The sequence below is a fragment of the Neovison vison genome, chromosome 6, assembly GCF_020171115.1.
Source record: "Neovison vison isolate M4711 chromosome 6, ASM_NN_V1, whole genome shotgun sequence".
NCBI classification, from domain to species: domain Eukaryota; kingdom Metazoa; phylum Chordata; class Mammalia; order Carnivora; family Mustelidae; genus Neogale; species Neogale vison.
In genome coordinates, this window is record NC_058096.1 from 182,998,978 (window position 1) to 183,023,044 (window position 24,067).

Consider the following 24,067-nt stretch of genomic DNA (forward strand, 5'->3'; position numbering starts at 1 on the left):
CAGACCTAACATCCAAATGCAGCATGAATAAGGTGTTGAAGGGAAACAACTAGTGAAAATTTCTTTCCATGAATCATGGAACACTACATCACAAACTAATGCTGTTCTGTATGGTGACGAACATAACATAATAAAAAATAAATTTAAAAAAATTTTCTTTCCCAAGTGTTTGTTAAATAGGAAGAGAAAGATAGGCTAATTTGGAGAATCTTAAGAAATATTTTATGTAATTACACGAAGATAAAAATATGTATTTTCTTAGGTTCCATCATGATTTAAACACTAACAGGGAAAAACAAATGACTTGGCGGAGTGGTTAATTACCAGTCGTGTGGCTAACTTTCTGGGTTGCAGTTTCCCCAATATGGCTTTAAAATTGTTAAAAGCTCCTGCTTTCCTCTCATCTCAGCAAGGGTTGATCATGTGCCACGTGGCATGCTGAGCCCACATCATCATTAGCATCCAGACTAATTTTCTTTCTGATTTGACCAAGTAGTAGTTGAGGAGCTCATTTCCCTGGGCTCCAATTTATTTCATCTGCTAAGCCGGAACACTCAGGCTCAGATCTTTTCTTGTGCCCTTTGGATAGGAACCCGAGATGCAGACATGATAAAGAAGATGCAAAGGGTTGAAGTTCACCGGTAGCAGGTGCCGGAGGAACAAAACTCCCAAGTTATAGCGTGATTTCTCCCATCAGTTTCTGAAAGCCATTATGTGTCTTGAAAAATAAAACTGGAGAGAATAACCTTGATAAGTAATTGAAACAAATGTCTACAATTGTGAGATAATATAGATTAGCACTTTTGGGGGATACTTAGTGATTTTTTTTAAATGCGTGGGAGGGGAGCAAAACCAAAAAAAAAAAAAAAAGTGTGCAAAATGCATGACTATTAACCTCACTGATACCGGTTAAGTTTTAGAATATAAGTGAGGTTCCGTGGGGTGAGGTCTGGAGCCAATGACCAAGAAAGAATTCTTGAGACATCTTTGGTGCAAAATGGTAGTTTATTAAAGCAGGGGGACAGGACCCATTGGCAGAAAGAGCTGCTTCCCCCGGGGGTGTGAGGGGTGGCTTATAATATACTATGGGGTTGGCAAAGGTAAGGAAAAGGGAGAGTTTGAAAGAACTTTTATATGCTAAAGAGGACCCACAGGATACCTAAGGTCGTGCCATTTCAAGTTAAGGTTGTTTTTCCTTTTATTTAGTAAGGCATTAACAGTAAGGTATAGTTGGGAGATTCCTGGAGGAATGCCACATTCCTGCTATCACACATCCTTATCAGTGACCTTTACGTTTAGAAGAAATTTAACTTTATTTACATTTCCCTCTGCCTCCCCCCCCCTCAATTTTATGGAGGGGAAGATGATGTTAGGGCTTCAGGAATGGAGTTAGGGATCTTTGGAAGTTAGGCTATTGATAAGAAAGCTTCTACCTTGTAAATCACTAGGACATTTGTAAATTGAGGGAGACTCCGGTCTCGCAGGATTGTGATCTCTACAAGTTAACTATCTGTTTTTCCTTTAGGGCAGCCAGGAGTGCCTGAGGAGTGCCATCTATACCCCATGGACGGGGCGGGGTTGGGGGGAGTTGTGGCGTGTTGGCGTGTGGGCCTCTGCTTTGTCCTCAGCTTGCCTTCTCTTCCCTCACCAATACCTTGGTCCAGACTCCTGTTCTAAATAGCTGTAGAGAATGTGGTTGGTTGAAACATTTTAATTACAAAGGGAAAAGATGTGAAATATTTAAGTTATTTTTTGAGAGTGTGAAAATTCTACTGGAAAAAAAAAAAGAAATGTACATTAAGTCTAATTCCATACTATCAAGCAAAGAATTAACTGATTCTAGAATTAATTCATTCTAGAATTAGTCAAATGTAACTTGGGAAAATTGGATAGAAACTATTGAGACACATTTAAACAAATAGGAAACAGGCAAAAATGAATTCAAGTGAATGAAATGCAGACTTTAGGCTCAGAGGAAGGACTGGTTATGCTAGAGAGAGCGGTCACTGTGTGTGAGCCAGAGTTGCTCAAAGGGAGCTCTGTATGTGTGGTGGTAGTGGTGCGTGTATGTGTGTGGCCAGGCGGGGGGGGGGGGTGTATGTTTGAGCTATAACTGACATACAACATTGTATTAGTTTCAGGTATACAACATAATGAGTTGATATTTGTATAAATTGTAAAATGATCATCACAGTAAGTCTAGTTAACATCCGTCAGCACACATAGTTACAAATTGTGTGTGTGTGTGTGTGTGTGTGTGATGAGAACTTTTAGGATCTCCCTTCACAATTACCATTGCTATGCATGAGATCCCCATGACTTTTATTTTATAACTGAAAGTTTGTGTTCTGTGTGTGTGTGTGTGTGTGTTCTTTGTTAGGGCAAAGGTAGTCCCTAGCAAACTGTGTCCCCGCATAGGGATGCAGGGGAATAAATATCATAGCCTCTCTCTTCCTACACTCCCATCTCCTGTCTTCTATTGGCCAAATCCAGTGAGAAGCCAGAAGGCCAAGGTCATGCAGCACATGGGTCAGCCCTTCAATGACTGAGAACCATGTAAGAAAGAACAGAAGATAGATCCACATTTGTCTTCCAAAACACTATTGAATGCATTTTTCCTGCCTTCTCTTTATCTAAATACATTTGAAGCTAAGTTGAAATATTTGCCTCTCTGAAAATCTTTAAGTATAAACAAAATTATTTTAGTCTACTAAAATAGTATTTCTGACTTAATATCTGTACTTTAATGGCTAAAGAAAGTGCCATTTTTCAATACATTCCTTTTATAAATTGCATTCTGTGTTAAGTTTTAATTAAGTGACATCTCATGTGCAATAATATTAAGGACTCCTTAGAGCAGGGACATTAGTTTTTGGAACAACCAAATTACTTGCAGAAACAGAGATAGCATTTTAAATCCTGACATTCCTCAAGTTTGTTTCTCTGTACTTATCCAGATAGAAACACATGGGCCTGTGATATGATTTTATGGTTCTGAAGAAAAATAATTAGATTATGCCATCAAGAAATTCAGAGTTCCAATGTTTCATAGATGCATAGAATATTAGGACTTGAGTACTTAACTTAGTGAATAAAAGGAAAAAAATTCTTCCTCTCTACTATATCCACCTAACACTTCTTATACCAAATAATGTGGATTTTTTTCTCTACACTGACCGGTTCTCCTACACCTATTGGGCATCCTAAAATTGAGTTCAATTCTGACACCATAAACCTAGAGTTTGCTTCAGATACCACAGATTAAGGGCTAGTCCATAAGACTGCTGGTCCCCTACCTCCCCCCTCTGCCCCTCAATGCCCTTCAGATGCTGGGCCTCCTATACTTATGATTGGCTATAAATCTGGAGTTCCCACATCCTCCTCCTTGAGTTTGAGATCTTGCTAGTACAGCTCACAAAACTCAGGAAAGTGCCTTACTTACTGTTATATATTTATTATGAAGGATACAACTCAGGAACAGACAAATGGAAGAGAGACATAAGACATGGTCTGTAGAAGGACACACACAGAGTTTTCATGCCCTCTCCAGGAGCTCTACCCTCTCAACACCTTAGTGAGTTCACCAGTCCAGAACCTTCAGTTCGGGCTTTTTATGGAGGCTTCACTGCAATCGTGATAGATTAAATCAATGATCGTTGGTTAACTGACACAGTCTCTAGTCCCTGGTCGGGAGGTGGGGCTGAAATTCCCACCCTCTACTTATTATAAGGTTGGTTCCCCTGGCAACCCCATTCTAAAGCTATCCAAGAGCCAGCAGCCACCAGATAGCTCATGAGCATTTAAAGGGAAATGTCTAGTGTTTGGGGATCTACGAATTTCTGTGGTGGAAAGGAAGGAGGCATTTTAGACTACCTTTGTTAAGTCATTAAGAACTCAACAATACTGAGTGCTTAGTATGTGCAGGCTTTGCTTTGGATGGTAGAGCTATGGTGATTACCAAGACAGACAACTGCCTCAGGTGTGTGACCAGAGCTTCTGCTGTCTGCCATGCCAAGGAGTACAGCTGTCTCTCTCCACAGGTGCACAATCCATACTGCAAATCAAGGCACGGTGATACACAGATATTCCAGAGATTGAGCTACTCTCAGGTATATGGTGATGGAAAAATGTTGAGAGCCACAGTTATTCCGACCACCTGCTCCTCTGCAGTGGATTTACCTTTTATTCTCTGCCCACTCCCTGCCCAATTCAGATTTTACCACTTGAAAATATGTGTCTTCAGTTCTGGAAAATTCTCAGACATGTTCTCTTTAACTGTTGTCTTTTCCTCCATCTCTCCTGCAACTCTGGTTGGAACTTCTCATTTGATCTTCCATATCTCTTTGTTTTCATAGTTTTTATTTTTTTCTCCATGTTGTGGATTTATTAATTCTCTTTTCTTTTTTAAATTTAATTTAATTTTACTTTTTTCAGAGTTCCAACATTCATTGTTTATGCACCACACCCGGTACTCCATGCATTACGTGGCCTTCTTTAATACCCACCACCGGGCTCACCCATCCCTCCACTCCCCTCCCCTCCAAAGCCCTCATTTTGTTTCTCAGAGTCCACAGTCTTTCATGGTTTGTCTCCCCCTCTGATTTCCCCCAACTATTAATTCTCTTTTCAATCATGTAGTCTTTAGCTTAATTCTGTCACTGACTTTATTTGTTAATACAGTATTTTTCTGATATTTTTCAAATCCATCCAGTTTTCTTTGCTTTTTTTTTTTTTAATCTTCTATTCTTGGCAAGATAGATTCAGTCCCTTCTTTAGTGAATTTGGACATTTTAAATATACTTATTTTGAGATCCACTTCAGATCAGTATCTTGTAGCTAGACTCCCACGAGCCTAGTCAGCTAACTTTCTTTCTTATTAGCAGGATTCTTTTTGTATTTTATAATATTTTTCTCTGCTTGTCTTTAGTACATGCAACTTTCATGTTCTGTCATTGTTATAGTAACTCTTTTCCCATCAAGTGTTATACAAATAAATATATATGTATATATGTACATATATATATATTTTCTCTATCTCTATATAGATATATATCTCTAGATATATCTTTTTTTTTACTTCTTTTTTTTTAAAGATTTTATTTATTTATTTGACAGAGAGAGATCACAAGTAGACGGAGAGGCAGGCAGAGAGAGAACGAGAGAGAAGCAGGCTCCCCGCTGAGCAGAGAGCCCGATGCGGGACTCGATCCCAGGACCCTGAGATCATGACCCAAGCCGAAGGCAGCGGCTTAACCCACTGAGCCACCCAGGCACCCCGATATATCTTTTTTTTAATTGAAGTATAGTTAACAGACTGCACAATCATATTTGCAGAAGTTTTCCTTCAGTCTATATGGTTTCCTTTCTTCTTCCCTGCATTGTGATCGTGTCTATAAAATCTGAATTAGCATGGACTTACAGTCTGTTTTCTCAGGTATAGGACTTTTACAAATCCAAACACAACTGAGGGGAAAATTTGGTCTTTGTCTTTATTTCATTCTTGACTTTTGCCTCCTTTATTTTTTTCTTTCTTTCTTTCTTTCTTTATTTATTTTACTTTTCCCTTCTTAGAAAAAAACTATCTACCCTTATTAAATATTTTTGAGCAAAATTTTATAGGACATATTTTATTAACTACTCATAGAAAATTGGGAATATTAATGTACTGCTTTGGTTCTTTATGTTTGAGTTGTATGCACATTTATTCAATTTTGTAAGTAAAGCTATGTAAGGAGATTACATAATCAATTCCAATGAATATCACATTCCAATTTGGTACAAATTTTCTCTATGGTCTAAATATTTTTAATTCATGTCAGCAACTTAGATACAAAAATAAATCTCTCATTCTGGTACATGGAGTACTTCAAAAGCATACTGCTATCAAGAACCTTAAGTGCTTTTTATAAATAAATTTATGAGATATATTCTTTATGCCTATTAAAAATTGTTTTTATTTCTTCTTTAAATCAGTTACCTGAGGAACACTTTCTTAGGCAATTTAAATTGATGTAATTTGACATACCAGAAAAAGAATGGCCCATAAACAGAGACCAGTGTGTATGACAGGACACCCCTGATTGAGTTACTTAACTCCTGGGGGCCTCTGATGTCCCATCTGTTAATTGAGGGTTTCAAGGGCTCATAATTATGTGATTTCTTTCCCCAATCTGTGCTATACCCAAGGCTGCAAGTTTCAGGCTGCCTGTAGCATGTTATTCTAATTACTGACTCTGTGTCATTCTTTGTTTATAATAAGCGGATAATGTTTTCAAGGGCAGGGAGTGTGTCTTACCATTTTGGAGTCCTCTAAACCTAATATTACCTAGTGTTTACTGTTGTTGAATTTGGAATGTGTACCAGTGTTTAGTATCCATTAACAGTTTAGGGGCGCCTGGGTGGCTCAGTAGGTTAAGCATCTGCCTTCGGCTCTGGTCATGACCCCAGAGTCCTGGGATCAAGCCCCACATCTGGCTGCCTGCTCAGCGGGAAGCCTGCTTCTCCCTCTCCTCCCAGCTCCTGCTCTCTTCTGCTACCTCTCTCCCTCTGCCTCTCAAGTAAATAAATAAAATCTTTAAAAAAATAATTTTACTTGGCTGTGGCTTTATAAAAGACAATTTGTACGTTATCCTTAATTAATGAAAAAATTCTTTGTGATTTTCTGTTATACTGGGTTCCCTAAGATACGTAGATCTTTTTTTTTTTTTTTTTGCTAAAATATCATCAAGTTTCAGTGTTAATTCAGTGCTTTAAAGGTGTAGAAATTACATATTCAATTTAGTCCTGATCGTTTGGGTTCATATCCTTCTTTTGAGGTTTATATAAAAATTAATAACTTTTCCAAGAGTAATGCACATACACATATACATGGACACAGCATTTTACATGAATTTAAGGGGTCCTGTATGTAAATATAAATATGAATGTAAATATAAACACAAACATGTACATACATATACACATATACACTCATGCATATATATATACACACATACATATACATATGTAGGGAAAATATTGCCCTAGTACATTATTAGTACGCTAACTTAGGATCATTATTGAAAAATCTGATTTTTCTATTAATTTTTTTAACTAAAGAATTTCATAGTTACCCTTTTTTTTTTTTCCCAAAAAACACTGTAACTTTTAGTGTATTTTTCCCAGAGGGCTAAGTGGGTTATCCTAAGTAGATCATAAACAAGCTTTGTTTGGACCACACAATGACTTTAAAAAAAATTGAGCCAACTCTAAATTTGGGCCATTTCACATTAAAATAAAGTTTTCTCCTTTTCTTAAAAACAAACAAGCAAAAGGGGCTCAGTCTGTCAGTTTTCCAACTTGATTTCAGCTTATTCATGAACTCAGGGTCAGGGAATTGAGCCCTCTATTGGGTTCCATAGCCAGCAGTTTCCTCTCTCTCTCTGTCAATAAATAAATAAATCTTAAAAAAACAAAAGACCTCCAACCACTGGCTCTTCCTTCCCTTGGTAGAGCCAAGTAGTAACTCCCTAAGATAGAACTTGGCTGTCTATTTTGCCACAGTCCCCTTAAGTGTCTACTGCCTTCATGACTGATGGCTAAGAATCAACTGCCGTTTTCATTGTGCTCCAACAGCTGTTGACTTCCACAAATTATAGAAATGGTCTTCCGTTTTCATATTTTGCTATCAAGAGAAGATAAATGAAAGTCAGTCAGAAAGGGCAAATGTTGCAAGAAATATGGGAGAGAGCATATGCATTTCTTTATGAAAGCAAAAAAATATGTACCCAGTCTGCCTTACATATTTATGTTAAGTGTTTGCGCTCTGCTTTACACGATTAAATGGTGATATCCAGTCTCAGCCTGAGGAATGCTTGTACTTTTCCTGAACAATTTGGTGGTCTTGTTGCTGTTGCTATTCATGTTGGTTTTGCTTTGACTTTCTGGATAATCCGTTCTCTGTAGCGCAGCACAGCAAAACTTGATAGCATGAATTGGACATGGGAAACATGTATTTTTATTGGATTTTTCATACCCTAATTTCTTTTTTTATTAAATATTCTCATTAAGCTTTTTTATAAGTTATCCTCCATATGCATTTTTCTTTATATAACATCTCAGATCGTTTTGCACAATTCAGAATAATGAAGTACAAAGAAAACGTGTTAGCATAACTTAAATTTAACTGTGTTAACTGCTTTCCTCTTCTCTTCAGCAGCTCTGCATGCACAGGTGGCCTTGTTGACACCTGGCCATCACTGGAGGACAAACCAGTGGCCAGCTGGCTTTTTGATAGTCTTTTCTCTGACAGTTTTCTTTCTTCCCAGAGGGAACCACCACCATCCAGGCGAGGTGAAGCAGAGCTGCCAGCATTCCGGAGTTGAGCTTGGACCTGGTTGGTTAGGGCCCGAGAAGGAGGAACAGCCTGTTCTATTAAATTTGCAGATTTCACCCTCATTTTCCTTTAATAAGCTATAGTCTAGGGGTATTTAGCTCTCACTGTCTTTGACTTTATCTGGATTCTTTATCTGGTTTATTTTTTGTCTCCTCCCAAAGTCCCTTTTCTCCTCTGGCACAGAATCTAATGGGACCCCTAGCACATAGTAGGTCCTTAAAGAACATTTGCTGTGTAAATGATGAATATAAATACATTATAGTAGCCATTTTCATGAAAACCACTTCGTGGAAGTGTGGTAGTGTTTGTGTCAACGTTTTCCATCTTTTATGTTTTTCTGTCAACCAGGTGCGCTACTGGAATAATGGAGAAGAAGAATCATCAAGCAAAGTGAAAGTTCCGGGAAATGAGACATCAACCAGACTCCGGGGCTTGAAGAGTAATCTGGCCTATTACACAGCTGTGCGGGCTTACAACAGTGCTGGTGCTGGGCCCTTCAGCACCACAGTGAATGCAACCACAAAGAAAACTCGTACGTAGATTCAATTTTTTGAATGGCAAGGAAGTAGTTTATGGTAGCCTTCTTTCTCATTTAAAATTGGACAACCCAACTCAGTAAGCCCACTGAATGCTATAAATCCAATCCCAGACTGTTGTAAACTCAGACACACACATATCTTTGTCTTCCTAGATCCCTGAATCTTTAGATAGAAACCCCATGTGAAAATCAATGTGTACCTTTTGAAAAACCTTTGTGTGGGGTGTTGAGTCTATCCATTTTTCTTTTAAAATGATAAGCCTGGTTTATTTTCATGGGTTTTTTTTTTTTTTTTAGTTCCCTAAAGCTTGAGGATTTCCAGTACACGTGAATAAGTTAAATTTCACACCAGAGAGTCAAGAGTGGTTTTCTTCTTCTTTTTCTTTCCTTTTGATGCCTTTTTGACATTCAGAAGATGCTAGCATGCACTAAAAGATCACCATCAGAAGATGTTGGTGCACGTGAATATACTGATATTTTAAAAAATCTAACTGGAGATGTCAGTTGCCTTGAAAGCTGAGTCTTTGTTAGCTATGCATTCACAGGTAAATTCACAAGCAGCAGTTAGGAGCTGTAGGTAACTTGGCTTTGAATTACATTACAGGAAGATCAGTGATTTGCAATTCCATAGTCTTACACATATATTTCAATTAGACTGCTAGCAGAATTATATTTTTAATCATTGTATTGTGTTAGTAACTTCTTGGAGTGCAACTACTTCAGTTGTCCTTGTCATTGTCATCATTACAGCTAATAGCAGTTGAGAGTGTTCTATCTGCCAAGTGCTTTACATGCATTCCCACATTTAAACTTCCTAACTACCACAGGAGGTAGCTATCAGGTAGCTATTAACATTGTATAGGTAAGGAAAATGGGAATGTAAGATGAAGTACTTTTAACATAATAACGCATTACTTTTATTTACAGAAAATTATTTTTCTTCTTTTCAGAATTTATTAACTCGGTAAAAATGTTTGCTTAACTGGCTTCCTATGGGAATGAGACATCAATTTTGCCTGATTTCTATATCTATATTTAATTTCCAAGTTTGTATAAGAACATACATTTGTTAGATAAAATTGCTAAGAATACCAATAGCATAAAATGGAATATCATTGACTAGCTTTGTGGGTAAGTTAACATATATATAAAACATAATTCTACTACTTTAGATTTTAGTCAGCCAGTGTTAATTTGATGAGCAACGTTCACGTTCATCTTTGTATGATCTGTACAAAAGAGAACTTGATTACTAATTTACTAGTATAATGAGATTGCAGACCGAAAGTTTAGCAACAATCCATTATAAATCTTCAGTAACATACCTTTACAAGCAACCAACCCGTGTAATAATTCAGTATTATCCTTCACTAGTTATTAGGGGAAGGCTGGCCCAATCTCTTTCTCATAATACATGGCAGGGGTTACACCAAGTATTATATGGGCTTGGAAATACTTAAACTGAAAACATTCTGTGTTTAGAACTTCTCGCTAAATATGTTTGGTATTCTCAATAACAATTCTGAATTAGTAAGATTTAAATATACATCATTATTTATATATTCAAAGCACAGCATCAATCAAAAATTCTGATTACAAGAATATATGCAAACAAGTTTATCTGGCTCTTTCCTCTGACTTAATAATTGATGTGATTACTTGCTAGAAAATTATGATTATACAAAACTGTGTGACATCATCATGGAATCAGTGAAGAACTTAGCAATTGGTAAGATATGAGGAAAAGACAATAGGAATGTTATGATAATGTATAATGAATGAAATACAATTTAAAAAAGAAATTTCTGATTTAGGTGTAGCATATAGGCGCCCAATCTAAAGTAGAAATTTACAACGGTAATGATAGCAATGATGATTTTAATGGTTGACACTTAGAGCAATCTGCAGTCACTGTTCTAAGTATGTTTTTCTTGTACTGATTCTCACTTCTACAACAACACCGTGACTTGGAAGCTGCTGGTAGCCTCACCTTAGAGATGAGAATGCTGAGGCTTATAGAGGTTATATCACTTCCCTCCAGTTACAGACTAAGTAGCTGGATACTGCTAGACATAGTCTTAATTGTGCTGTCCTCTCTTTCAGCCATATAATCAGAATATCCATGCCCCGTTTAACACCAGTATTTATTGGGATTTTTGCTCCATGCTTAGGACGTGGGTAAGGTTATCAAAGATAGACAGTACTCCTTTGCTCACAAAGCTGTAGTCTGATGGAATTCCAACAATTGAATAAAATCTCTCTGACGGTGATACGTTTGTATTTCTGCAAATCATTCAGAGTATGCATGTCGATCTGCAGGTGTTATTAGGGAAAAATTTCCTACGTTGGGTGGGAAATTCATAGAAATCATTGAAATCCTTAATTACTCTAAGATTAGGTATATAAAAAGTATGCGTTAAACTTTCACTTTTATGTTAATAATTTTTCCTTAAAGATACCAAAAATGCAAGTAAAACAGGATCCTTTAAAGCCTTTCTTATTACCTGTTACTGGCAACTCTCGATAGTCATCCTAACCTTTGTCCTGGATTTAGCTCCAAATCCTATTTAAGAATTTTGGTAACGTTTTTGTGATTATCTCTATAAAGAGAATTATCATCATGCTTTAGACATAAAGAACTAAGATTACGCCTTTGATTATTTGCTTGCTGTCTGATTTTCCCTCTGGATTGCAAACTTTATGGGGAAAGAATCTTCCTGTGTCTTGTTCATCCAGCCCTAGTGGCAAGCATGGTGCTACAAACCACTGGTTAAATACTGATTGGGTAGCTAAATGGATGAATGAAAGCTAAAGCAGGCCAGCCTGAAGGACTATTACTAATCAAATATACTTCCTCTTGACTGAACATTGTGAATTCAAAACAATTACTGTAGTTTTTTACCATCTTACTTAAACTGTGCAAGTTTCATGGACTCGTAATCATGGAATTTAGTATGCAAGCCTTTATATCAGTACAGATCCTGGGTGATTATTTTTGATTAATGTAAAATAATACAAGGATTCTCAAGTTAAATACTGTAGCTTCCGTTAAACACTTAATTTTTGATATCCAAATACTTGTGTTTTTTGGAAGCATTTCTGAGTTAAACTCTAATTAGCCTCTTTAAGTAATCTAAAATGGGTCTCTGTTACTTGCAACCCAAGGGGAGCTAACTCTTAAGAACATCTTGTATCTAAAGGCACTGATGAGGAAAAATTGCAGATGGCATGTAAATGATGAAATTTGTTGGCTTCTAAAAGGAAACATATTGAGAATTTTATGTTCAGAGATAGCAAGAAAGAATTTGTAGGGCAAATATTCTGCTTTGTGTAACTAAAAAGTCAAGTGGTAATTCTGGTTTTCAGTATGGATGGATTTCGCACTCAACCAACATCCTCAAGATTCATCTTATAAGATCTCAAACTGAATATTTCTAAAACTAAGTTCTTGACTATGCCATCCACCCCATTTCAAACCCGTCCCTTTCAGAATTCTCCATCCCAGTAACTTAAATCCCAATATTTCAGTTGCTCAGGCCAAAAATCTTAGAATCACCCTCAACTCTTCTCTTTCTCTCATACTCAACAACTGACTCCTGCAAGAATCTGCCACATCTTATTGTTATCATTGCTATCACCCTGTTGTAAGCTGGAACATCCCTTACATAGATCAGGGCAGCAAACCCCTTCCTGTTCAGCCTCTTTCCACCCTTGTCTCCAGTAAGCCACAGTGATGCTCAGGATGCCCCCATTTTATCTCATTTCAGTTAAATACTAAATCCTTATAATGCTCAATAAGGCTTTTTTATATGATCTATCCTCCAACTCCTCCTCTGACTTATTTCCTGTTATTTTCCTCTTCACTCATTCCACTCTCACTTCAGGGCTTCTGCATTTGCTGTTCCCTCTGCTCAGAAAGCTCCTCCAGGCATCCAGTGACTTTCTCTCTCATCTCTTTGAGATCTTTGCTCAAATACTAGTTCAGTGCCACCCGACCACCATGTTTAAAAGTGCGTCCCTCATCTCCTGACACTCCGTCTCCCTTCCCTGCTTTGTTCTTTGGTATAGAGCACTAAAAGCTGTCACAGATTCTATAACTTGTTCCCATTTATTTGATTGTTCTCTCTAGCCTGCTTTGACTGGAAGACAAAGTCCTTTAGGGCATAGATTTTACCATAGCTCTGATAATAACTCTGTCCTCAGGGCTTGGTCTCCAGTGTTGAAGTAACCATAGTTGGTGCCCAATAACAGATGTTCAACAAACAAGACTCTCCTTCTCTTGGCTCTGTTCCATGGTGGAATCATTCTTACCATGTTCCATTTTTCAGGGTGAAAGTATTGCTGTTTTCCACTTAAGGCTTATTTCTGTCAACTAAACACCCTGGGAAAAATGGACCGCTCCCTTCTGATAACGCCACTCAGAGCCAAGGATGGTTCTTCTTGGCTCATCCCAGAACCAGCTGTTATGAACAGTTGATAGAAAACTTTCCCTGGGCTGGACTGAAATCACATGCCTAGACCTTACCCTGGAACAAGGGGATACTGTTTTGTTTTTATTTCAGTGATGACTGTACATATATGTCCACTTGAAAAATCAGAACAATATTAAATGGTACGATGTTTTGTGCTTGGGTTTTTGCTTTTGCAAGCGGAATGTTTATCCATGTAAGCTGAGCTAAAATCAGTTGTCTGAATTTAAGAAACCTAATCAAGTGTGTCCTAAGGGATTGTAAAGGTAATGTGAGTAAAACAAACACTAAAGGAATAGGGGTCAGAATATTTCAGAAGTTTTTTGTTTGTGTGTGTGTGTGTGTGTTCATCACCATACAGTACATCATTGGTTTTGATGTAGTGTTCCATGATTCATCATTTGTGTGTAACACCCAGTGCTCCTTGCAATCTGTGCCCTCCTTAATACCCATCACCATGCTCACCCATTCCCTTACTGCCCTCCTTTCTAAAACTCTCCATTTGTTTCCCAGAGTCCCTAGTCTCTCATGGTTCATCTCCCTCTCTGACTTTTCTTCCTTTCATTTTTCCTTCTCCTAATGTTCTTTATGCTATTCCTTCTGTTCCACAAGTAAGTGAAACCATATGATAATTGACTTTCTCTGCTTGACCTATTTCACTCAGCATCATCTCTCCAGTTCCATCCATGTTGATGCAGAAGTTGGGTATTCATCCTTTCTGATGGCTGAGTAAAATTCCATTGTGTATATGGACTACATCTTCTTTATGAGTTTTTGATAAAATAAAAATTGCTGTTTCAAATATATAATTTCATATGTATAATTTAATTATATCATTATCTACTCTAAGTTATGACTTGGGAACTATATCAATGCAAAATTTCCCAAATTTTATATGTGATTTTGCTTCTCAATTTTTGCCATTCCTCTGGGTCTCCTCTAATATGTACCTAACAGTTTGTCTAAAAAATTAACTTACAGGGGTACCTAGGTGGCTCAGTCAGTTAAGCACCTGCCTTTGGCTCAGGTCATGATCTTAGGGTCCTGGGATCGAGCCCCACCTCGTGCTCCCTGCTCAGCAGAGAGCCTGCTTCTCCCTCTCCCTCTGTCTGCTGCTTCCCCTGCTGGTGCTTTGCCTCTGTGTGTGTGTATGTGTGTCAAATAAATAAATAAAATCTTTTTAAAAATTAGCTTATAATTTTTGCTATCATAAACTTAAAATTAAAATGGAAACTAACCAAGTATGGAAATCAATATCATTGCCATAAATAGATGCTAACAAAATAGTACATTAAGTGGTAATAAAATCAGTAATAAATACAACAAACAAATATGCCACTCTCCATTTTTTAATACAAGCAACATGCTCTTACCTGTTCAGACCTCTAAGTCTGCTCCCACTTTATTTATGTTGTTAGTATCGAAGAGATATTAAAAACCTAGTATCACCAAATCCAGCCTTCTTTTCAAGTTAATAGGAAAAGCAAAGGGAATTTCTCTCTAGGTGACTTAATGTTATTTGCCGGCTCCTCTATATATCCCATCCCAGATATGTCTGTGAACTACTCATGTCTGTATATGATATACCACCAATCACAGAGACAGCAATAGAACACATTGTTCACTAATGCGCGTTCCCCAGATTTTAGAGTGATTTTTGTTGTTTTTGTTGTTCTTGTTCTTTTATCTGTGGACTTCAACAAAATGATTTCTGATGTTGTAAGTTCTGAAACAAGATAATAATGTGATATTGAACTTGAACAGAATTCAGTCAGGGAGTTTCAGCTAATATTAGATCAAGTCATTCCTCTGGCCAAATGTGTGTAAATCTTATGAACTTTGTAGGCACTTTGGCACTTTTTTTGGAAATCTTCAACTTGCTTACAAATTCTCTAGAAACTTTAAATTGGGAATATCCAGTCATTTAAAAGAAAGATCTTCCTCCCTGACACTCCAGGTTGGACCCCGAGAAAAGTCTTTTCTGAGATTCGGATGAATTAAGAAGTAGATGTTTTTGTTGTATAGTTGCACATTGAATCAGTTTCCTATTGTAAGTCACGTGTTTAATTCTAATGATTCTAAAACAAATATGTCTCATTATTAGGGAGAAAGTATCTTTTGGTGACCTGACTCTGGTACAGTGTCCTGTGTTTTAAGCACTTTAATGACACATGCTGATGTTCAACTCAACTGAACTCCCACTACAAAGTACAGTTTCTAGCTACTGGTGAGAACAACCACTTCCCACTAAATCACCTCATTATCATCAAGGAGTCAAGAAAAAAATTAAATCTTTTGAGTCTTGCATAAATAATCACAGCAAGCGTATGTTCTTAAAATTCCATGTTTTGAAAGTAAATGCCAGTTTCATCATCACCACTATGGAAATGCCACTGTTGAAAATTCTAAACAGCAATATTCATAGTTTTTACTTTTTATCTTATTTTTAAAGATTTTACTTATTTGACAGACAGAGATCAGAAGTAGGCAGAGAGGCAGGGTGGGGAAGGAAGCAGACTCCCTGCTGAGCAGAGAGCCTGATGCGGGCTGAGGGTCCTGATCCCAGGACCCTGAGATCACCATCTGATCTGAAGGCAGAGGCTTCTACTTTATATAAAAAGAAAACATTTTCATTGTTGAAAATTTGGGAAAAAAGAAAATTGTAGAGAAGAAAATAAAAACCACCCATAATTCTATCATTCAGAAATACTATCATTAATGTTGGGCTTTCTTTTCAGACTTAATCTTCTGTAGAATGTTTGTCTTATACAGTGGAAGAATGCTGTATATTTAGTTACCTATACATCATAGCAATTTCCAGCGTCCCTAATAGTTTTTCATAAATGTGTCAGTGTATATATAATATTCCACTGTGATGATATACCACAACTTAACCATTTCTATTGATAGGCATGCCTTATATTCCTAGCTCCATTCTGTCAACAACCTTATGTTTATCACTTGCTTGTAGGCAAGAGGCTGGGGACTCAGTGACCTCTGTAAAGCTGACATTGAGGAGTCTGTTAATCAAATATGCAGAGGACATCTTGATAGGTACTTAAAGAACAATAATTATAAAAACCTTCAACGTTAACACTGTTTTGGTTACAACATATGAAATTACGGAAATAATTTTGCAGCCTGCCAATTTTTAGTTTACTATGTAGTGATAGGCTGCCTTTCTACTAAAATTAAATTAGTTTTTGTCATTTTTTTCTACTTTAGCATACTATCAGCAGTAGAAATTGAGCTGAAAAATCTGTATGATGAAAAATCTGTATGATGTGAAAGTTGAGACATAATTTACCAAAAATTTTAAAATGTAAACTATGTATCAAGTTAGTTCTAATATAATGTAGAACTCAGTCAGCCTATTCTGGGTGGGGGCTTCCAGATAGGATAGGATCTAGAAAGTGAAATTCTACATAGAATTGGATGTGGAAAGTGAAACAGATAACCTATGTTAATGTACAGGATTCCATTTTTCCCTGTCTTTACAAAAATGTATTGTGTTGCATCAAAGCTATTTAGAATATTGGCTAATAGCTGTACCAGTCAGATTAGGCTAATCTAGACCGCAGTATCCAAACTCCAAAATTAAGTGGCTTAAAACTACAATGTTTGTTTCTCACTTATCCGACACGTACACCCCAAGTAAGATTCAGATCTGATCCATGCCATGTTCACTCCAGGACCCAGACCGAAGGAGCAGCCACTCACTGGGCTGTATAGATCTCATGGCAGAGGGAAAAGAGAAGGGCTGAGCACATTCTTCTGTGTCTTTGAACGCTGCTACTGGGGAATGACCTGTTTTGCGTTTGCTTACATTCTGTTGGTAGAAAGGAGTCACATGACAGAGCCTGATGTCTGCAGGATCCAGGGAGAAGCAGAAGTATGTCTTCCTACAGGCAGTGGAACCACAGGTCCCATGGCCAACCTGAATGTCAATGGGAGAAGTATATACTCTCCACAAGGAGTAAAGGGCAGAGGACTTGCAAAGATCATAATAATACAATTTACCTCAAAATACTTTAAACAAGAACACAGCCGACCTACTAGCCAGTAATATGGACCATCGAAAAGACGTTTTCCGAGGATCTAAGAATGTAGCTCAGGTTGTTCAGATCCCGGAACGACACCTTCATCTCTTCCAGTGTCTGTACCTTCTTCCCTCCCGTCCTTCCCTAAGCATCCACCACATCAAGCCTTGAGGGAAATAACAAGTTTAAACAGTTACATTTTACAGATTTATTCCATCAAAATGTATTACTTTTCTAAATATGTCCATCCAATGTCCTTAAAATGTATAAAAACTACCTCAAACTAGTACTTATTTTAAAAGAGAAGTGTCCAGTCAGATACCTTCAATGGCCAGGCAGGTATCAATGGGCAGGGATGGAAGATGGCTGGGGTGTCTTGTCTTAGGGCCAGCCCATTCTCTCTGTCCATCAGAGTAGGCCCATTCTTTCCCATCTGATATTGCATGAGCGATCAGCAATCAGAAACCCAGAACTTAAATGAAAGGTCCTGAGTTTTAAATGTTGGCAACTACGCAAAATTAAAGTACATTGGGTTAGCCCCTTCTACGCCCCCCCCCCAAAAAAATTTGCAAGCTGGTTGATGCGTTTTCAGGTCTCAACTTCTGATCTGAAGTTTTCCAGTTCTAGAGCAATTTCACTCTCCTGTAGGTTTTATTTTTTAAGATTTTATTTATTTATTTGAGAAAGAGAACAAGTAAGAGAGAGCATGAGAGGGTAGAAGGTCAGAGGGAGACACAGACTCCCTGTGGAGCTCGGAGCCCAATGCCGGACTTGATCCTGGAACTCCGGGATCAGGACCTGGAGCGAAGGCAGTCACTTAACTGACTGAACCACCCAGGTGACCTCGCTAATCTTGAATCTAACATATCTAATCTTGAATCTAACATATCTGATCTTGAATCTAACAACTGCTCTCCAAGGTCTTCTTGTGGTTTTACAGTTGAGATACAGCTGCTTCTGTTAAGTTAAGACAATAGCTCAGGACATTTGCCTTGGAAATAGCCACAGTGCTTCCAGGCCTTTGTCTAACCTGGAGGAGGTAGATCTTTTCTGTGCTGTTACAACACCTGGCACACAAGGCTAGGCAGTCTTTTTATAGAGATTGTGGAACCCAAGGTTTCCTGCTTGAGATTGGACCATAGGAAGATAGAAAAGAAGAGCACTGAAGGCTCAATACAGGGTAAATGAATGTTGGTGAGGACGGAAACCAGAAATGGGAACAAAGATGCTAAAGGCAAAGTTGGATCATGCAATGAGCAAACTCAACCTGTTCCTAATTTGCCCACTGTTTTGCCATCCCAGTCACTTGATTTTAGCCACAGACTCAAACAACCTGTATTATTTTCCCAATATATTTAATTTATTTAATTTAATAGTTAGATATATTCATTTTAAAAGACAACTGTAGGGGGCCCGGGTGGCTCAGTGGGTTATGGCCTCTGCCTTCAGCTCCGGTCATGATCCTAGGGTCCTGGGATCGAGCCCTGAGTCGGGCTCTCTGCTCAGCTGGGAGCCTGTTTCCTCCCTTCTCTCTCTGCCTGCCTCTCTGCCTATTTGTGATTTCTCTCTCACTGTCAAATAAATAAAATCTTTAAAAATAAATAAATAAATAAAAGACAACTGTACCTTTACTAGAAATAGAAAATCACTAATACTCTTTATTGTAAGATAGTGGCTCTAAGATTTTTTTAATAAAATGAAAACAAAGCAATTATTTGAATAGAAGAATTTTAAAAGTTAAACAATACAATGAAATGCAAAGAAAAATAAACCTAATTGATTTTCCCAAAAAAAAAAAAAAAAAGCATACCTGAAAATGAGTTTTGCAGTGGGCTAATCAGGGTCTTTGTGATAGTTATTAGTAGAGTGATATTCTTTTCTTGATCACTTGGTTTAAGATGAATTATTTGTGTTAAATATTCCCTTAAGTCAGAGTTAGTTTGAATTGTGACTGTGTATTTTAGGATGCTTACCAGACATCTGTGTGCAGCTGGAAACATCTGAGTTATTTGTGTTTGCATAATAGCCTTTGTTCCGTATCATTATTTAGAACCTAGTTTTAATGAGCTGTGTGTTATGTGTGAAGTAGATTACCACAGATGTATCAATATTGGCTTCATCCAAAATAATTATATCTGTGAATCAAGAATTGGATATGACAGGCTTTTTTTTTTAACTTAACATGAAAATATGTACATATTTCCAATTAAAAATGTCATCCACCTAAAATCATCTCTAATGGTAGAAATATTAATCCTTGGGAACCACTAATAAGACCCATGGTTAGAAGTCAGAGAACATGTCTATCTCTTTGCTTAATGTACTGAGAAGGATCCCTAACACATAAGAAGTTGTTATTAAATATGTAGTCAAAGGTAATTCCAGCTGGAGACATTGTTCCCTCAGGTCTGTGTCATCAGCTAGCATTAGCTTTGCTTTTTATTGCCAGCACCCGTGGATGTCAGTCATCATGACTTGTTGAGTTTACACAAATGTCGTGTCTGTTGCATCCCTCCAACTCCATGGCAATCATCATCACGCAAACAGACCTTTATTCTCTCTTCCATGAAGTGCTACCAGATTCTCCCAACAGAATGCCCACCAAGATCTTCCTCCTTTTCCTTCTGCTCCCATAAAGATCTGTGAAACCACAACACTGGTAGTATCACTTCCCTACCTTTACTTATGTATGGTCTTCCAAATTGCCTACAAAAAGTTTCCTTTTCTAGTTCCTTTGGTCTCCTGGACCCTTCAGCATCTGGCTCCTACTTTCTTCTTCAACTGCGTCTGCTCCATCCCTTCTTCTCCTTGCTACTGTGTAACCAGTCAAAACTTCTGAGCTTCCCGCGGTACCTTGCTGTGTCCTGCCTTTTTGCCTTAGCGTATGTTTATCCCTGTGCTGGATACCTTTCCCTCTCTTGCCTCTACAAATAAAAAACATAATTTGCCTTTCCAAATCTACTCCAGATGTTGTCACCTCCTTATTCCTTTCTTCCTTAACACTTAACATACAGATATTTCTTGAATAAGTCATTGAATCGATATACCAGTTTTGGGGGGTGTTTTTCTTACTCTGTTCTTTCTTTGTGTGATGTTCCTTATCATCTTAGCCTCAGTACAACTGAACATATTCAATCTCAAGACTATCCCAGTTTGGTCTTTATAAAATGTGTAGTATTTGTTGGGGTATCTTGGAGAACTTTCAACCGTGTAGCTAGACAGTTCATTTTGAGCCTTTGAGAAGTGTGGCTAGCCAAATCTTGATCATTCTTCATTAACACAAAGGAAATGGGTCAAACTTATTTCTCGATAGCACTGTAAAAGCATTTTCTTTATCCTTGTGTTTGTGCTTTTTACATTAAAACATCAGTCATTTACAAAATCTAAATTGATGTCTACCCCTTGGCAAGGCATTGGACTAGTGAATAAAATCGACCATATCAAATTTCTGTGTGTCAGAGACCTTACTGGACATTGTCTCTGCTTGCAAAGATCTTACAGGTTAATGGATATTAATAAAACTGTATATTAATAAAAATGAAATAACAAAGAAATGTAAAATGTACCTTTAATGAGGATTATGAAGAAAGGTCCTGGTATCTGAAAAGAGCCCCCACTTTAGTCTGAGAAGTCAGGAAAAGCATTCCTGTGACAGAGGAAGTTGAGTATATTTTGTGACATTCTTGTTTAGTATTTATTTTCACATCATGTACAAGTCTGTGATCAGTCATTCAGGAGTTAAATAAGGCCTCAGGTACTCAGCACAGTCTAATATGGGTGGCTTAGACTTTGGCATTAATCAAAACTGGCTTGAATCTGCATAATATCTTTTACCCATTGTGTTGTTTAGCAAGTTCTTGCTTTTAATTTTTTAATTGTAAAAATAAACAGAACATGAATTTTCCATCTTGCCCGTTTTTAAATGTACAGTTCAGTAGCACTAAGATTGGTTGCTGTGTAACAGATTCTAGAAGTCTTTCATCTTATAAAACTGAAACTCTGTAACCATTAAAACAACAATCCCCATTCCCAGCGCCCAGCCCCTGGCAAGACCTTTGTGTCTTTATAAATTTGAGTACTCTAGGTACTTCATGTAAGTGGAATCATATAGAGTTTGTCTTTTCTTGACCAGATTATTTCACTTTGCATAATACCCTTAAGGTTTATCCATGTGTCAGCAAATTTCCTTTCTCTTTAAGGCAGAATAGTACGCCCTCTTACATATACCACACTTTGATCATCCATTCATCTGTCAACAGAGTGCTTCTCCTTTCGGCTACTGTGAATAATGCTGTTACGAACATGAGTGTACAATTGTTTTTAAGTCTCTGGTTTCAGATTACCCATGTATAGAAATAGACATCATTATTATTATTATTTAAAGATTTTATTCATTTATTTGACAGAGAGAGAGATCACAAGTAGGCAGAGAGGTAGGCGAAGAGAGAGGGGGAAGCAGGCTCCCCGCTGAGCAGAGAGCCCAATGCCGGGCTTGATCCCAGGACCCTGAGATCATGACCTGAGCCAAAGGCAGAGGTTTAACCCACTGAGCCACCCAGGTGCCCCAGAAATGGATATTATTATTATGCAATGAGAATTAAGTGAATTATACTATATGAAAATTATACTATATAAAAAGCACATTTTACCATGCCCATATGATAAATATTTAATAAGCATTTAGTTACTATCAATAATAGGATTTTGAACATGGAAAGAAAGTTTATTTGGTATAGAATTATCCAGAAAATGTTATTCTTATCAGTGGTGGTAAGAAAGATGATTTGGGAGTGCTTCACAAACACTTTTTTCAAAAATTCAGTAATGCTTCATTTATTGTAGAGAGTACTGTAAGAACGTAACTAGCATATCAAGCCCACGCTTGTGTGAGTATTAGTATTTGGGAGGAAGCTAAGGTAGATGTTTATTTTTTTGAATCGAGTCTTCTATTTAAAGATAGCAAAAATTATAAAAGTGGTACATTATTATCTGAAGCTCAGGAAACACTGATGTGATTCAGAATAAGGGTAATCAGACCCAGAACAAACCTTAATTTTTTTCTTCCTTTCCCTTTTCCTGTTTTTATCTGTCTGTTTATAAGTATCCAATTGAGGCTGCATTCATTCAACTCATCTGTTTTTGGACTGATACAAGATAAGCCTCTGTGTTATACTTTAAGTCATCTCTTCTACAAGACTAGTGCTAGAAGAGATGATTCAGCCAACATGACTCAAGCCGGGTATTAATAAAATCCAACCTCCTGAGCACGCATCTTTCAGTCGAACAGACCATGCTGCTTTTGCTCCCTGAGCTGCATCCCCCGGAACCTGTCCCATTACACTGCTGTCAGGATGCAGGAAATCACAGACTTTGGGAAAATGTTCTAACGCTTGTGCATTCATATCATTTGGACTGAGTCACCAGAACATGGTCATCAGTATTTCACCCCTAAAGCAACTGCCTTTATATACATTTTTGTTATCAAAGCAGTGCAGCTTCAACTCTCTGCGCTGACCTCAAGTCTCTGCTAATGCCAGATCATGCCGTTTCAAAGGCAGCATAGAATAGTGCGAAAGAGCAGACATGAAGCAAAAGAGTCTGCAGGGAAGACAGCCTTGTTTGGTGTCATTAGTCACATAAATGTATCTGAGAGCTCTTCCCATCTGTAAATTCAGCCGTCTTTCCCCCGTGGCATGAGTCAATGATGTTTAGAAATTTCCCTGCATAGCCAATATTTTATATCATTTCCCCATTACAAATTCAGTTAACCAGATCACATTCTGCGGCTAAATCCACAAGTACAACATATTTCAGCACTGCTTTGGGCAATTGTGAGGTTGTGGCCAAATGGATAATATTGTGTTTGTTTTGTGCTTGACAGGAAACTGAATTTTAATGTCCTGTCTGTGCTGCCGCCGAGCCCCCTTTCCCCAGCACGAGTATGCGGTCTAGTGCTGGTGAGAGGGAACTAAGCTTTGAATCCAAGTCTTTAAACCTCAGAGAATTTCATTCATTATCGAATGGAATTCTCATTAATGTTTTAGGGTTTCGCCTTATTTTTCTCAAAAATTGATTTAAAACTTGGAAAACGAAGAGTGAAATATAGACTCTCTGCCACAGTTTTTCATGGGAATCGCTGTTACTTCATGGGAATAAATATAAGTAACCCTTATCTTTGATTGCCTCCCATTTTGCCTATCTCATCACACAACGCTGGCCTAAAAATCATCCGCACTACATTTTGTGCGTCTTTAATCTCCTCAGTTGGCAATTTCTCTCAGCCTCTGTCTGGATGTGTCAAAGTGGGTCAAGGCTGCCTTCCTTTCTTGGCACATCAACAAGCGTCCCTCTAGTGGTGGATGAAGGAATTTCCTTATCTCCACTATCCACATGTTTCCAGAAGTGGCCCCACAGCCACTATTGAGAGATGTCCTCAAAGATGTCATGAATATGATGAAATGAATTCTCATTATTTAATTGAAAAACCTGTTTCAAAGGAAACTTAGCGACACTTAATTTGTTTTTTCTGATCCCACCTATATGCTGCATATCACTAAAGAGATTTTACTTTCTTTTTATAAGCTTCCTTTAAACCATCATTTATCTGCTCTATGTGAATTATCACTTATATTCAAATCTGGTTCAT

The 24,067-nt window shown here is 37.6% G+C and overlaps 1 protein-coding gene across 1 annotated transcript in view; it reads left to right on the plus strand.

Annotated features, from left to right (window-relative positions):
* CNTN3 (contactin 3) overlaps positions 1-24,067 on the plus strand; it is a 248,886-nt gene that overhangs the window by 221,808 nt on the left and 3,011 nt on the right. The window contains exon 19 of the mRNA XM_044253145.1: positions 8,723-8,906. Within this exon, the coding sequence (XP_044109080.1) occupies positions 8,723-8,906 (184 nt within the window). The remainder of the gene's footprint in view (positions 1-8,722; positions 8,907-24,067) is intronic.